Raw genomic sequence first — 16,187 nt, forward strand, 5'->3', positions numbered from 1 at the left:
TGGCCCTCCTGCACAGACCTGCACAGTCAGCAAGACTGATCACCCCTGGCATCCAGGAGGTCTTGTGTGCTTTGAGCAGAGTGGAAGGCCAAATCTCACCAGGACTGCGGCTGTCCCACTTCATGTTGCTAGGGCCTGGCTGAGGCTTGGTCTTGCTTCTATCACCAGTCTCATGTTGGTGGCCATGTGAAGTAGAGATTGGGAGGTGGCCAATGAAGTGGGGCTGTGTGGAGAGCATATAAAGGAACCGCTCTTTCATGTTGCCAAGAGCAACCTGGAATAGATTCCTTGTCCTGACCTCTGGGAATGGTGGCCAGATGCCTCGGAAGGACTGAGGGTCACATTGTTAGGACTTTCACAATGTCCTTCCAAAACAGCTGGTCCAGACATGTTGTACCTGGTCAGATCCATGCTCCCACCTCTGTTCTCTGGAGCCCTCTGTCCCAGGTAAATGCCCAGTCCTGTCCTGCTCTCAAGGAACTTGAGGTTGGAGGGGGATCCATTCAGTTAGTCTCTATCCTGGAGCATCTCAGAGGAAGCAGCCCATGAACTCAATCCTCACAACACAGGCCTGTTCCAAGTCCCGTATTGCGCCTGTTGGACCCTGCTGCCAGAGCCCCACTGGGCACCAGGCGGAAGCCAGGGACCCCATAAACTCTTGTGGTCAGACCCGCACAAATTCAGGAGCTCAGAGACTCAGATGCCTAGAACCACTGCTGTATAGTGATGTGTAGAACTTTACCCATGCCCATGTATGTGTGCACACACACATCATGGAACGCTTTCAGTGTTATGAGACAAAGTCATCTAAAGTGTCCCTACATTCCGCTTTCCTCCTTCCCTTCCTCTGGACCTCTGGGGCATAGAATTAATTAATCATCTGCCTTGGTTCATGACATCTTCTCAACATTGGTCCCCACAAGGTCATCTTTTATTAAACTAACGAATTAATAGAAACACTATAACAAATGCTTAAGAAACAAATGCCCTAATAACACCCCAAACGTTGACAATTACTTAAATGTACCCATGTGGTTCTCCCTCACCCTGTGCCCCTTCCTCCCCCTCTGGAAGCAACCACTGTTCTGAGTCATGTGGTCTTCATTCCCTTGCTCTTTTTACAAAAGGCTTTACTGAAGCATTATATCCCCACAAATTATGATTTTCTGGTTTAAGTTGTTTCACATTTACACAAAAATATGCTGTATGCAGTCTTTTGGGAATTAACTTTTCCACTCAATTCCATTGCTAAGCTCTGTAAGTAAGTAGTCTCTTGAATCTCTGAGTAGGTGAAGAAATTACAGCTGATCACTGTGAGGCTAATACTCTTCTTGGCTAATGCTGGTTTTATGTTAGTCTGTGGCATGGAAAAATTCCATTTGATGGGGCCTGGGGTCATGCTCTGTAGCTCTGCTTTGTTTAGCAGCTCCATTTTATGGCCCTCAGAAAGCACATTTTTCTTTGTAAATTGTAGATATAATGATTGGGTCCTTATTTCGATGACACCTGTATAAAATGCTTGGTGCTCACTTACTAGCGGTCTCATTATGCGACAGCAGGCACTAAGTGGGTGAAAGACTGGTCCTTTTATTTCAGCACCGAGTTCACAGAGTACTGGGCCTCCTTGCCCCACGCAGTCCAGGCCAGCCAAGGTCCCGAGCCCAGGAGCCAGCTGTGGTGCTGTGGGTGGCCCTCTCTGGGCCACTTCACTGTGCATTTACTTCTCCAGGAACAGGGAGTCAGGCATTCTCCGCATTTCCCATTTTGGGCAATCACGACTGAGCGTGGAGCAGTGGCTGGTTTTAGGCCACCCAGAGGGCAGGCCAGAGCCATGACAGAGCCAGGACAGAGCTGGGAGCCCACGCCAGGGCCCTGGGAGGCCTTGGGCTCCAAAGCCAGTTTGAAGGACGCTCCTCCCCTTCTCCCCGCCCTCCCAGCCGGCGGGCTCCGAGGAAGGGGAGGAGCTCTCCCGGCTCCGGTAACACCGTCACCACGGCAACGCGGCCATACTGGCCCCAACGGACCTGGGGCCTGGGCTGCGGCGGCGCGGCCTCGTGGGCAGAGCCGGCGGCATGGACAGCCTCTTCGTGGAGGAGGTGGCCGCCTCCCTGGTCAGGGAGTTCCTTAGCAGAAAGGTAGGTCGCGCCGCCTCCACCGCTCGGGGCCGCTGCCCCAGGGTGAGGGCGCAGTCTAGGGGTACCCCGGCCAGCTCCACGCCTTCGGGGAGGGAGAGTTCCCCCCCTGCCGCCCCCCTGCCCCGGGGATACCCGACGGGAGCGCCACTTTCCCGGGCCTGCCGAAACTACATTTCCCAGGAGTCATCGCAGCCCCGCGCAGCGCCCACTGGCCACGCCGGCCTGCGGCCGCCTTCCAGAACTGGCCTCCTGCCCCTCCGGCGGAGGAAGCGGCACGGGGACCCGCACGGGGAACGGCACGGGGTGGGGGCGGTGGCCCGGGACGGCTTCCTCCCCACCTCTTAAACCATGGTCGTCTTGTCGCGGCCGGCCGGGAGCGCAGCGCGCAGGCCTGGCAGTTCGGTCCCGTTGCCCGTTCCACCACCTCCACCCTACCGGGAAAGAAGGTCCCCCAGAGGGAACCCAAGGGGCCAAAACACGTTCCCGATAGTCGAACCCTTCAGTCGTGCCCCTCGGCAGTGGGGAGCTCGAGGTTGCAGCCTTGGTTCCTTTAAACTTCCGTTGTGTTGCACCGGGAGAGTTTTCGGAGTGCTCAAAAGTTGGGGAGGTCCTTTGCAAGCCGTCTGCAGTGGAGGTGGGGACATCGTGGGAAAGAGGTCGTTGGAGGTTTCCCCCTAAGACAGTGTAGGGACAGCAACTATTCCATATTCTAGCTCAATCTGTGCAGAGTGACCGAGGGCTTGGCACTCACGGTGTCATGTTGAGCAGGGGCCATGGGCAGCTGTCTGGGTTAAACATACAAAGAAAATCGTTTTTTGAACGGAAAACTGGAAGGGCTTTGGAATCAGGTGGGGCAGTTCAAATACCGGCAACTGGTTAGCAATGAGAGCTTGGATCAGTAACTCACTGCCTCAGTTTCCTTTTCTGTAAAACAGGACTGTTAAGACCCACCCTTTGCAGATTTATGATGGGGATTAATAAGAATATATGGGCAGTCCCCAAGCATATGCACATATGTAGGTACCTGTATTCAGTGTTGTCTTCACCCCCCCATCTCTCATCTGCATCTGTTTTGAAAGTGTCTTTTTTTGCTTTTTAAAAGCTTTTTTTTTTTTTTTAATTTAAAAATGTTTAAATGCGCTGTGGCTTCATTGTATCTGCTCTGTTTTATGGCTAGTTGACCTTTTGTCACCAAGTCTGGACCACCAATCAAAACTCTCAGCTTTCCTCATGCCTTGCCTTCCTTGAGTTCAAATGAAATCCACAGTCCTTACCTGCTCTCTAAGGCTCCCCCATATCTTGACCCCAGTGTACCACCCCAGTGTGGGTTCCAGCTTCTCCCACATGCTTTCCCCGGTTCCACCCATGGCCCACCCCAAGTCTGTTTCCTCCAGGTGGTCTTTTTGGATAACTCCAGTCGGAATACCTGACTTAGCTCGTCTGTGACTTGCTCTTTGGTGCTCACGTTACACTTTATATGTCTGCCCGTCTTGCCCACTAGAACAGTCCACAGAGCTGACACCTGATCCGGGTGGAGTCTTGGCAGTGTGTGGCTCATAGGGCCTCCTCTCCCTCCCATTTTTCATCCAGACACACTGAAGCTCTGACCTGACAAAGGAGTTGCCCACAGTCACTCAGAAAGTTGTAGAGAGCTGGGACTGCAGTCCAGTTCAGCTGTTGTCCTTGTCACCTTCTGCTCCAGTGCTGAGACCATGTACCCCCTTCAGGGCTTGGCACAAGGTAGGTATAACCTGGAGAGTTCCCATCATGGTGTGAGGTACCTTCTAGTGGCCTGTTCGTTTTCTCAGATCCTCGTAACAGTCCTGAAAGACAGGAATTCTTACTCCCTTTCCTGCGAGATGAGCATGAGACTAGGGGGCTAAGAAACTTGCCCAGGGTGAGCAAGGGAGAGCTTGTCACTCCTCTCCTCAAAACCTTCCATGGGCTCTTTACTACAACCAGAATGAAATCCAAGGGAAGGCCTCACCCAGGCCTCAAGGCACTCTATGACCCTGCTGCAGGCTGGGCCTCTGGCCTCACCTTCCCCTACCACGTCCTCTGCCCTCTACCCTACATCACACCCAGCTATGCTGGCCCCCATCCAAGCATGGTCTGCCCTCAGGGAGAGTCATGCTAAAGTCCTGCAGTGTCAGGGTCCTCCAAGGTGACTCCTCGTGCCCCAGCCTCCCCTTCCTGCAGCAACTTGACCCCATCCTACCTCTGCCACCCATTCCAAGTGGTCATGTCCCAGGCCTATTGCTGCCAGCACCACACCCTTTCCGGAATCTGTGTAATCTGTCATCCTCACTGGCAGCTCACCTCCCTTAGCAGCCCGGCTGTCATAAACTGGTCTTCAGTCTCACTCACATCTGCATTCCACAGTTCCTGCCAATTGCTCCCAGGCACCTGGCTCTGTTGTGATCTCTCCCTGCTTCTTACCCACCCATCGTTATAATCACACCCTCAACAACATGCTCACCTCCCTTGCCCTTCTCTTTTTTCCTCATGCTCCCCCCACCCTGAGTTTTCAAATTCACCTTGCCACCCCCGCCACACCTGCCCTGAAATCCTGAACAGGGCTGGAGATAAACACACCACCATGTGGTCAGTCCCCTGAGGCTTATAGCTCTCCAGCTTGTTCCCTCTCTCCGCTCTGGGATGGCCGTGTCACACCTGCCTTCACCTCCAACTGCACAGCTCCTTCCCCATTCTCATTTCATGGAGAAAGCTCCCGACAGGCTGCAGCACCACATTTGTAAACCCTTTTGGGCCCAGACCCTCACTCTGCGTCCCTCTCTGCTCGTGCGAGTGAATTCTCCATACTCCTGGGAAAGCCACCCCCTCCCCGAGTATCTGTCCCCACTTGCCTGCGTGAGGGCACTGCTGCAGTTCTCTCTCTCTGTTGCACATACATTTTCTCTTCTCTCCTGTCGCTCCTGCAGAATCCCATCTTGACCCCCAAGTCTCTCCAGCCAATTTTTCTTCTCCCTCTTACAGACAAATCCCATGAAAGAGCTGGGTGTGCTCTGATTCTAATCCTTCTTCCTGCTTGCTCAGACCCACTCTAATCCAGCTTCTGTCCCCACCAATTCACAGAACTAACTCTTGTCAAGTGTGTCAATGACCTTTAACTTTCAGTCCTCACACTTCTTGGTCTAACCATGTGTTTGACACAGCTGATTGTGTCCCGCTTCCCGGAAGCTCATTCCGCTTGGCTTCTGGAGACCACTTTCTGCATTGCCTCCTCTAACCTCTCTGGTTCTTCACTGGTCCCCCTCATTTCCTGGAGCTGTGTGTGTTGGGGGACTTCAAGACTCAGTCTTCTCTTCCCTTCTTCACTTGCCATTTTGCAGGTGCCTCTGCTACTCTACTGGATTCCAGGGCCATCAATGTGATGACAGTTCCCAAATGCCTATCTCTGGCCCAGGTTTCTCCCAGAACTCTTACATTCTTTCCAACAGCTGAGTTTACATTTCCTCTTGGACATCCAATAAATATCTCAACACATCCAAAATCCAATTCCTGATTCCCTCTATACCTTGTAAGTTTCCCATTTTGGTAGGCAGTATCACCATCTTTCTAGTTGCTTGGGCCAAAACCTTTGTGATCATTCCTGGCTTTTTCCCTTCGTGTATACCCCACATCCAGGCCATTGATACATCTGTTGGCTTTACCAGCAGAGCACACAGAGCATGTAGCCACTTCTTTCTACTTCTGCTGCCACCACTTAGTCCAAGCCACTCCATCTCTCATATGAGTTGTTCAATAGCATCTTAACTAGTTTCTGCTTAATCCCTTACCTCCGAAAACCTGTTCCCAGCCTAGCAGCTAGTGATTCTTTACAAACACAAGTCAGTTCATACTACTTTTTAAACCTGGCTTCCACCCCACCATTTCACAAAAGTCAACAAGGCCTTTCCTTTCCAGGATCTGGGCAGCCTCTCTGACCTTATTTCCTGCCCCTGGTCATGCAGCTATAGCTGCACCGGCCTCCTGTGACTGCCACATGGCTTTTGCCCTTGCGGTTCCTTGTCGAGAACACACTTCCCCCAGGTGTCTTTATCGCTTGCTTTCCTACTGCCCTCACGTCTCTTCTTTAATGTCACCTAATTGTGAAACCTTTCCTGCTTCCCCAACAGAATGTCAGCTCTGTGAAGGAGTGAGGTGTGTCTTATTCTCTCGGTATCTCTTGCATTTAGAACAGCCCACCATATAGTGGGTGCCTAGGAAATGTTTGTTGAATGATGAAGATTAAGTGGACTGGGTGGAACTGAGGACTGGCTGCTTCCTGAGGGCATCCTCCTCCACTACCCCAGTAGTTCTCACATGTCGGTGTGCACCGCAGTTCCAGGGAGTTTGTGAAGTGTGCCAAGACGAGCTTGGCAAGATCTGAACTGGTGACAGATGTAAGGTGTTGTCCAACAGCGTGGTTTCTGATTGGCAGGAAAGCCATGGGGAAACCCATATGAAACAGGGGTGCTTGCTATGACCCCCCACTTCCAGTTCATTCTCCCTAGAGCACCCAACCATGCCCCTGCCTTTCCCCCAACATGCACACCCATTTCTTTCTGATCCCCCTCCTCAACACTTCCTTTTTATTCCCTTTGGTTCTGGGTTGTGTTCATACCTCTTTCTTCACAAATTCTTCTTCCCTCACTTCATGGCAAGCAGCAGGTTTTGTCCTGTTCTCCCGTCAGTGGGAGCCTCTGTGAGATTGTGAACACAAAGCTTGGGGGAGAAGTTAAGGCCTGGCAGCTGTGAGGGTACTGATCCACGAAGAGCCAGGGGCTCCCTTAATGGCAGGCTGAGCTGTTCGTGAGCTGTCTCTTCCTCCTCCGTGTTTGGTGATCACCCTGGCCCAGCGAGGTGGGCAGGGAGCTGCATCTGTGGTTATTTTTCGAACAGAGAAGCCAGGCTCACAGGGAGAATAGCTCTCACCTTTGCCAGAGTGTGTCTCAGTTGGGCCTTCTGGACGGTTAGGACTGGATGTTGGCAATGGCCTCCCTGGGAACTCAGCAGACGTTTACCACGTGCTTCCAGTGAGCCTCAGTCCTGGCGTTGCTGACTCACAGGCTGGGATGGTCAGGACCCCCTGCTATGGGCTTCTCCTGTGTTACCCGGGCAGATCAACCCTTGCTCTCACCTGAGAAAAGAAAGGAATCATTATTGGCCTTTTGCTCATTTTTTGCCTTCGTTTATTTATTTATTTATTTATTTTTAAAGATTTTATTTATTTACTTGACAGAGAGAGAGATTACAAGTAGGCAGAGAGTCAGGCAGAGAGAGAGGGGGAAGCAGGCTCTCCGCTGAGCAGGGATGCTGAGGCAGATGTGGGGCTCCATCCCAGGACCCTGAGACCATGACCTGAGCCGAAGGCAGCGGCTTAATCCACTGAGCCACCCAGACGCCCCTGCCTTCAGTTTATTTTTAAAGCTTCATATTCCGTGGCTCCAAATCTAGTGTCAAACCCAGGGATCCAGCCTTGGATCAGTCAGTGACCCGAACCTCACTTTCCTTTTCTGTAAAATGGGTCAGCAACTGCAACCTCAGCTCAGCCCATGGAGTTCTTCTAAGATTCAGAATAATAATTATGAAGACGTCAAGTGTAAAGGTTGTATAAAAATAAATTAAGTCAGTTTTTGGTCCTTGCAAGATCCTTGCAAGGAAGGCAGGATAGGCAGGGTAGGAATGATCATAAGGACACCAACAGTCTTTTGTTTATAACACCCATCAGAGACTGGAAGGTTTTGATTTAAAATGAAAATAATGATTCAGATTTCTTCCCACAGGGCTTAAAGAAGACATGTGTGACCATGGACCAGGAACGCCCACGCTCTGACCTCAGCATAAACAGCAGAAATGATCTCCGCAAGGTTTTGCATCTTGAATTTCTCTACAAGGAGAACAAGGTACGTGCTTTGAAGGTGTGGTGTAATGTTCTGGAACGGAGCTTGGCAACGTCAGAGCCCCTGTGGACCCTGCCAGGCTGTCGGAGATGGGTGGCAGGAGGCTCGCCATGCCTGCGGCCAAGGAGAAACAGGCCCAGCCAAGTTCTGACAAATCCCAAGTGTGAGCTAGGTTTCCAGGCTCAGTCGGGCCCCAGGCCCCCCCGCGCCCCAAGAGCGTATTTTGCATGTGTGGCTGCAAAGCTCCCTTTGAACCTGGGCCCTTAATGGTTATTCCCTGTGCTCCCTCCTCCCCTAGGAGGCTGTTTTTAGTCAGACTGTACTTAAGAGTATAGTATTCGGTTCTACTAAAATTTTCCATTCCCGGCCTGTGTAAGATTTTCCTTCTCCAATTCTGAGTAATAGCTTATTTTTAAGTCTACTGTGACATTTAATTTAGGCAGAAATGGGGCTTGGGTTCAGCTAAGCCTGGGGCATTGGAGTTGAGATAGCAAATGGTTGGGGGGTGAGGGTGGGGCTTCCCTGATCCATCCCCCTCCCCCACCCCCTCCTGCGCTCCCCTCACCCAGTTATACGCTTCCACAGCATCCTGTGGTTCTTCTCTGTGGTGCTCTTGCACATTTATAATAGAGGATGTGTGTGTGGTTGTTTAATTAGCACCTGCCTCCCCACTCACTACCTTGGATGCAGCAGGAGGCCAGAGATTGGCATCTCTTGGTTCACTCTTGTATCCTCATACTTCATGTGTTGCCCGAGGACATAGTAATAATAGTAAATAATCTCTATGTGTTTGTGGATGATACAATTGGCTGCCTGACTGACTGACTGAAGCTTCAATTCTGGCCTCATTGTTTTCTTCTGCTATGAAGACAGAATCTTCTAATTTGATCGAAGAATGGGCTCTCCGGCAGAGGTTGCCTTGTGGTAGGGCATAGCATCAGGGTTAGAAAGAACCTCATGTTCTTATAGTTCAGCATTTATCATAATTTTTTAAAGAGGCAGTAAGATGATATTTCCTGGAGTCCAAATATGGAAAACAAAGAAGGGAAGCCCCATGGTTGAATTGGGGGTGAAGAAGACTTGCCTTCTTGGCCTTTGGGGCAGCCCCAGAGGACTGGTCTAAGCAGCTTTTAAACTATCCATAGAATGGGGGCCCCCACCTGGGGGAGCTGTGAGCCAGAGAAAAGGGGCTTGTCAAGGTCTCACAGTGAGTTACAGGGGAGGGGGAAGGCTAGAACCAGACCTTCTGATTCTCAGTCCTACTGTAGTAATGGTGGTCAAGCCTCCTGTAATTGTAACGCTTTACTCAATTGAAATCTTAGCAGCTTGGGTTGGAATGGGGGGTGGGTGACATTCCACCCTCCCGTGCCCTCCAAGGCTGTTTCTGAGACACCTGGAGGAACCTCAGAAAACCACTCTCATGCACGTCCTAGACCAGGGGGGAGCTCAGGCTGAGTTCCCCTCAATAAAATGAAGGATGCCATGAACCTAGGGGAACATTCAGGTTGCTGGAAGTTCCTCTGCCCCACTTTGATGAGAAAAAGGCAGTGGCAGCCAGGTGCAGTCCTAGCATCAGGTCAGTAAAGACATCAGATCGATGCCTGTCATCCTTGGTCCAGGGGTGACACCAGGGCCCCTCCACCTCCTCCAAGTGTCCAGCTGGAGTCCTATAGACCCAGGCAGCAGCCATCCAACCCATCTCATTTTTTGCTGCATTGTATGTAAGGCAGGAGTGTGGACTGTACATTTTAGAAAGATTTTTTTTTCCATAGTAAGTTAGACAGGTAACAAGAAAATCAATTAAGCATGCTGGTACAGTGGGGATTTTATGTGAATGCAACTTTACCTAATTTCCTGGAATCATCTTTGCCATTCAAGTGACTTTGACTTCTCCACTCTAATATAGTCTCCCTAAGGTAGTAATTATCTGAAGATACTGAAGGGTTTTTCGTTAAGTCTTGTTAAGTGCCCTGATTATTTAATTTATACAGTAGTTTTTAGTAGTTATTAGATAATGAGTTGACCTTATATATTACAGAAAAATAGATTTATTAATCTATCTATTACATAATGATTTTGACATTCACGCAAAGCTAGTCTGATTCTAGGAAAGCCCTGTAATTTAATGTTAATTCCAGTAAATTGTTTTTCCCTGTTAAGGATACGATATATAAAAATGCCTGTGTAAAACTGAGGTTTTGAAAAAGGATGTCCAGATTCATATAAGGGCTTGTGACTGTTCTGAGCAGAGTGTTATGAAAAGCCATAAAGTATAATTCAGGTCATCTAGGGCTATAAATCTCTCGTATTGAAAAAAAAAAAAGCAAGAAGGTTGAAATAAATTGCATTAACATCTCTCCCCTGACTCTTTTCCTCGTGAGTTTCATTTAGACTTAGACAAAATAGGTTTTTTTTTTGGGTCCCATAGTAAAAAAATAAAGCTGTCCCCTGATTTTGACTGCCTGATAAATCTGTTGCTGTTGGTCGGAACCCATCTGGCTGTGGGTGTTGGTGGCCGAGTTCTGCTGCACAGATCAGGGGTAGAGAGGGGAAGGCCTGGATGTGCCTGAGGGTCCTCTCTGCGCCAGGTCCTTTGTCAGGCCTTTTACTGCTCTGACTGCAGACTCACCAAATGCTTCACATCTGACCACACTTCCCAGCAGCTTGGTGTTCCTGAGCAAGTGGGCTGGGGACTGACACAGTTACATGGCCTAAGGTCAGCCTGTGGATTGCTGCTTGGACATCTATGTTTGTCCAAATTACTTAGAGGAATTTTAAGAGAAATCAGAACTCTGATCTTTGCAATTCTGGCTTAATAAGACATAGTAGGGCCTGGGAATATATATATTTAAAAACCTCCAAAGGTGATATTTGGCATAGTCAGGGTTGGGAAAACCTGATGTCATTTCTTTCTTTCTTTTTTTTTTTTTAGAGAGAGAAGGAGAGAGTGCATGAGTACAAGTGGAGGGGGCAAGGGCAGAGGGAGGAGAGAGAGAATCCTAAGTAGACTTCACACTCAGCATGGCGCCTGACTTGGGGCTCGTCTCATGACCCTAAGATCATGATTTGATCTGAAATCAAGAGTCACGCTTAACTGACTGAACCCTCCAGGTGCCCCTGATGTCATTTATTTCTAAAGCCAAATACTAAAAAGTTTCTTTTTTTTTTGAGATTCGGGTGTAGATTGAGTCAGTCCTAATGGCCTCCCTATGTTCTTTGCAATAACCTTCTGCAGCACTGTCCCTGCAGTCCCCAGTGTCCAGTGTTAAATGCAGAGTACACAGCCTAAGAGAATACTTAGGTCCCAAATGTTTATTATCTTGCACAGTTAATGATCCCTAAAGATTTATTTTACTTTTTTTAAATGAATGGATGTATATTTTCTAAAGTTATTCCTAGGAGAAAAACCAAGAGGAAATTTGCTTGGTTATTTTTCTATTCATGTCATATTTTGTTACAGTTGTTCATTAAATCTCCTGGCTCATGCATTGGATGTTAGTTCTTTCAGAGTAGAGATTTTTGTCTTCATCTCTGTTGTAACACAGGACATTTGCTGAAAAATGTACGGATGAATGAGAAGCTGATAAAGTATGTCAAAGAATTGGACTAGCCATCTTTTCCACCCTCCCTGTGAATCTGTATACATGGTTAATGATTTTTGTTTTCTTCCAACGATAGGCCAAGAACAATCCTCTAAAAACAAACCTTGAACTCATTACCAGATATTTTCTGGATCACTTTGGAAATACTACTAACGATTTCACTCAAGAAGCACCAATCCCTGCACTCCCAATTCCAAAGAAAAATAACAGATTATCATCAAGATGCCCAGAGGCCACGCTGGTCAATATATATGACCTTGCGGACGAAGATGCGACATGGAGAACATCACTGTCAGAAACCAGCAAAGCCAGGTAGCTCTTCTTCTGTTTACAGGGTGGATTAGTTTCCTGTTGCTGCTGTGACCAGTGCCTATAAACTGAGTGGCTGGAACTGTCAGGGTTTTCCAGGAAAACAGAACCGATAAGAAGTGTGTATGTGTGTGAATACATGTAAATATATATATGCAAGTATTATATGTATTTATACACATATATCTTTTTGGATTTATATTTCCTATATAGAGATTTATTAATTTTTTTTAACTTTATTATTTTTGTAAGTAGGCTCTATGCCCAGTGTGAAGCTCAACATGCGGCTCGATCTCACGACCCTGAGATCAAGACCTGAGCTGAAATCAAGAGTCAGATGCTTAACTGACTGAGCCTCCCAGGCAGGCACCCCTATAAAGGGATTTATTTTAAGGAATTGGCTCACATGATTGTAGGAGCTGGCAAGTCTCAAAGCTGGCATGCGGGAAACTCAGGCAGTATTCTGTGTTATAGCCTTGAAGCAGAGTTCTCTGGGAAACCTCAGTTGTTGCTCTTAAGGCCTTCCTCTGATTGCATAAAGCACTCATATTACCTACGGTGAACTTCTTTATGTGAAGTCAACTGATTGTAGCTGTTAATCATATCTAAAGAATACCTTCAGGGAAGCATGTAGGCTAGTATTCGACCAAACAACTAGGCAACGTAGTCTAGCAAAGCTGACATATAAAATTTAAGCATCACCGTGTCTTAAAGCAATACAAATTTATTATCTTCCAGTTGTCTTTCAGTCCCACTGGGTTGACAGCAAGGTGTCAGTAGGGCTTATTCCTTCTAGAGACTTTTGGGGGAGAATCTGTTTCCTTTCCTTCTTTGGCTTCTCACAGTCACCTACATTCCTTGGCTTGTGGCTGCTTTCTCCGTCTTCAGAGAACATCCCTCCAGCGTCTGTTTCCATCATGGCATCTCCTACTCCTGACTCTGACCTCCTGCCTCCTTGTGACAGGGAGACTTGTGACTCTAATGCCTGCCCCCCAGATGATCGAGGGTCATCTCCCCATCCCAAAACCTTAACACATGTGCAAAGTCCCTTTCCACATAAGGGAACATTCCCAGGTCCTGGGATCTGGATGTCTTCGGGGAGTCATTATTCAGCCCCCACATTGTATGCTTTCAGATTCCCTGTTGAGGAGCACTGTTCCTTTCCTCTGGAGGCCTTGGGAATGGAGGAGGATGCTTATGATTCAAATGTTTAACATTTGTCAGCATCAGGGACTTGCTCTGTTTGCATTTTCTTAAAAAAACGGGTATGGAATTCTAAAAGCAATGCGGTAGACATGGAAACATCTGAAAAATAAGGCCTTTTGAAACTCATAGGAAGAAAATGAATTGCTGTTCTTGATTGAACCTCCATTATTCGGAAAGCAGTTATGTTAAATTACAACCTTAATATGCTGCCTGCAGTCACTCGCGATTCTAATTCCCTGGGGCTGGGTGTCTCCTTCCAGCTCTGTTGAGAAGCCTTTTCTTTCATGGGGGTAGTCAGGGTGTAGGGTCTGGGCTTCGAGCTGCCGAAGGATGAGCACCATTAAAAACATTAACTCAGGGCTTAAGATGTGAAGGTGAATCAGGGTGGTGTGGAAGAAGATGGTTCTTCCTTCAAAGGCACGTACTGCCTGGCTGGGAAAAATGAATATTTCTGAGGTGATAAAGAACCAGGAGAAGAAGTAGTGGAGGCTCCCGAATTCCACCCAGTTGCCCAAGCTACAGACTTGGGTGTTACCCTTGACCTCTTCTGCTCTATCATTTTTGCCTCTGTGAGTCCTTAATGACACTAGACCCTTTCCTGCTTTCTCTGCCCTGGGAGCAGTGCGTCAGTTCCATACCCTCCCCTCTTGCCCGGGCTAGCTCCCATGGGCTCTCCCTTGCTTTCCAGGCCTCTGGTCACCTGCTCCGGTCCCCCCTCCACCTAAGATAGTGGCTGCTTCCCACAAACAAGTCTGGCTATGCTGCTTCCCCATGGAAAGGCCTTCAGACCCTTCCCAGGGCTTCAGGGTAAAATAGAAACTCCTAAGGATAACCTGCAAAGCTCTTTCCTTCATCAGCTGCGTCGCTCACCTGGGCCTGGCCTGCTTTTACAGGGCTCTGTGCTAATGCCTGGGGCATTCTGGTTATCTCCTGCCCACTAATTCCTTCAGACTCAGTGCCGCCTTCTCTGCAAGTCCTGGATTTCCCCACGTTGGTTGTGGCCCCTTCCTCCACTGACTATGCCCCCATCATGGCACACACGTGACTGCTTCTCTCATGGGTGACCCAGTGCTTGGTAATCAGCAGCTTGGCACAGAGCAGCCGTCGATGCCTCTTTAGGCCAGAGTCTGATGGTAGAAAACCCGCCAGCCTGTGTCAGAGTAGTACTGGGCTCTTGCCAGTCCATCGCAGATCATAGGTAATTACCAGTCCTCTTTATCTGGGTCTCTTGCTCTCTTTTTCCTTCTTGTCATTTCTCCTTGCTTGTCTCACTGTATCTTGTCATCTTTTGTTCTCTCTCTGTCTTCCCCCTACGCGCGCGCGCGCGCGCGCGCGCACACACACACACACACACACACACATGCACGCGCACACATAATCTCTCTCTCTCTTACTCTCTTTCAATGCCAAGCAACCCAAGAAGAGAAGCCTTCGGCATGCTCAACTTAACTGAACCTTAGCCAAATAGTTGGGGAACATCAAGTTTGCCACACATCTTCATCTACTAATGTCAATGTGTAGTAAGGCTTGTCTCCACGTAGCTCAGGACTGTACTGAAAGGCTATGGTTTTCTGTAATCACTTGGGTCTGGGACATAGATGCTCTTTGTATTTGAGGATATTAAATATTTAAAGATATTTCAGGAATGCTCTCATGGGTCATCAATTCTGATTTTGTTTCTTGCTTCCTGGTCTTATTTTATAGGTCAGACTTGCCCTGAAATAAAGTATTTTCTGTTCTTTACTTTTTTTTTTTTTTTTAAATATTTTATTTATTTAGTTGACAGGCAAAGATCACAAGTACGCAGAGAGGCAGGCAGAGGAGTGGTGGAGTGGGCTCCCTGCCAAGCAGAGAGCCTGATGCGGGGCTCGATCCCAGGACCCTGAGATCATGACCTGAGCTGAAGACAGAGGCTTTAACCACTGAGCCAGCCAGGCGCCCCTGATTTTTACTTTTAATGATAAGGCACTGCCTGGTTAGAATCTTTGCAGATTTATGAATGGGCTTGCTATGAGTGCCTGTTGAATGGGGGATTTATTATCACTGTTAGCTATTGGGGACTCTGTTTTAATGGAAATATCCCTTTTTTGCAGGCATGATAATCTTGATGGGGATTTACTTGTTAATTTTGTATCATCCAAAAGGCCTCCCCACAAAAGTAAGCCCACTCAGGCTATCCCAGGTGAAAGCCCTGCCGTGGCCCCTGCATGGGAGAAGATGGACAAGCTTCAGTCATCAGAGCCTTCCTTGGACACGAAGAGGATGGGTGAGAAGATCAGGCCGAAGTCTGGCCTGATCGTCCGAGGCATGATGGCCGGGCCCATCGCCAGTTCCCCGCAGGTAGATTGCTGCTCTCACTGCTATGGTGAGAGTGGAAAGTGAAAACCCAGCAGGGCTTAAGGGATTTATTTGAGGGTACCGCACAAGACTGTCCAAGAAGGGGCGATCTGTGTGTTGGGATGGGAGGAACACCCGCCTCTGTTTTCTCTGGTTGTACTGTCAGCTCCCTGTGGGAACCTCATCTCCTTTCTGCTCTCAGTTTACCCAGCAGGTCAGTGAGGTGGGTGCTGTGGTTTTATCTTCCTTTGCTGAGTGAGAACACATCTACCAGTTTTCTCTTTGCCATTCAGGAGTCAGGGCAAGCCATCCAAGTGTAGAGAACATCTTTTTTATTTTTAGTATTTTTAAAAATCTTCCTTATTTTTTAGAACATAGTAGTTAAAGGGGAAAAAGAAATCCTAATCTTTATGGTTTCATTTGCTTTGCTTTAAAGAGAAAGTTTAATAATGTCCCATCATTGTTTCATACTATTCCTTAAGGAGGGGTTCCGGGAGGGTTCCATCAGATGGGGGAACTGAACCAAATGAGAGAATGAATGTAAAAAGAGTTTGTAAAACCACAAAGAAACAGAAAAACAGAGGAAATCCAAATTTCAAATTTCAAATTTTTGTGGTATTAGTCCAGTAAGAGACCCTGTGCAAACCTGCGTAGGTTACGTGTGTCCTCCTCTTCCACGCTGCATGGCCAGG

The 16,187-nt window shown here is 48.3% G+C and overlaps 1 protein-coding gene across 1 annotated transcript in view; it reads left to right on the forward strand.

The window, feature by feature from the left end:
• Positions 1–1,982: 1,982 nt before the first annotated feature.
• MINDY4 (MINDY lysine 48 deubiquitinase 4) overlaps positions 1,983–16,187 on the forward strand; it is a 102,729-nt gene continuing 88,524 nt past the window's right edge. The window contains exons 1-4 of the mRNA XM_080818148.1: positions 1,983–2,135; positions 7,925–8,044; positions 11,720–11,955; positions 15,252–15,498. Of these exons, the coding sequence (XP_080674274.1) occupies positions 2,073–2,135; positions 7,925–8,044; positions 11,720–11,955; positions 15,252–15,498 (666 nt within the window). The 5' untranslated portion in view covers positions 1,983–2,072. The remainder of the gene's footprint in view (positions 2,136–7,924; positions 8,045–11,719; positions 11,956–15,251; positions 15,499–16,187) is intronic.

This window comes from Martes martes (genome assembly GCF_963455335.1).
Source record: "Martes martes genome assembly, chromosome: 11".
Lineage (NCBI taxonomy): Eukaryota > Metazoa > Chordata > Mammalia > Carnivora > Mustelidae > Martes > Martes martes.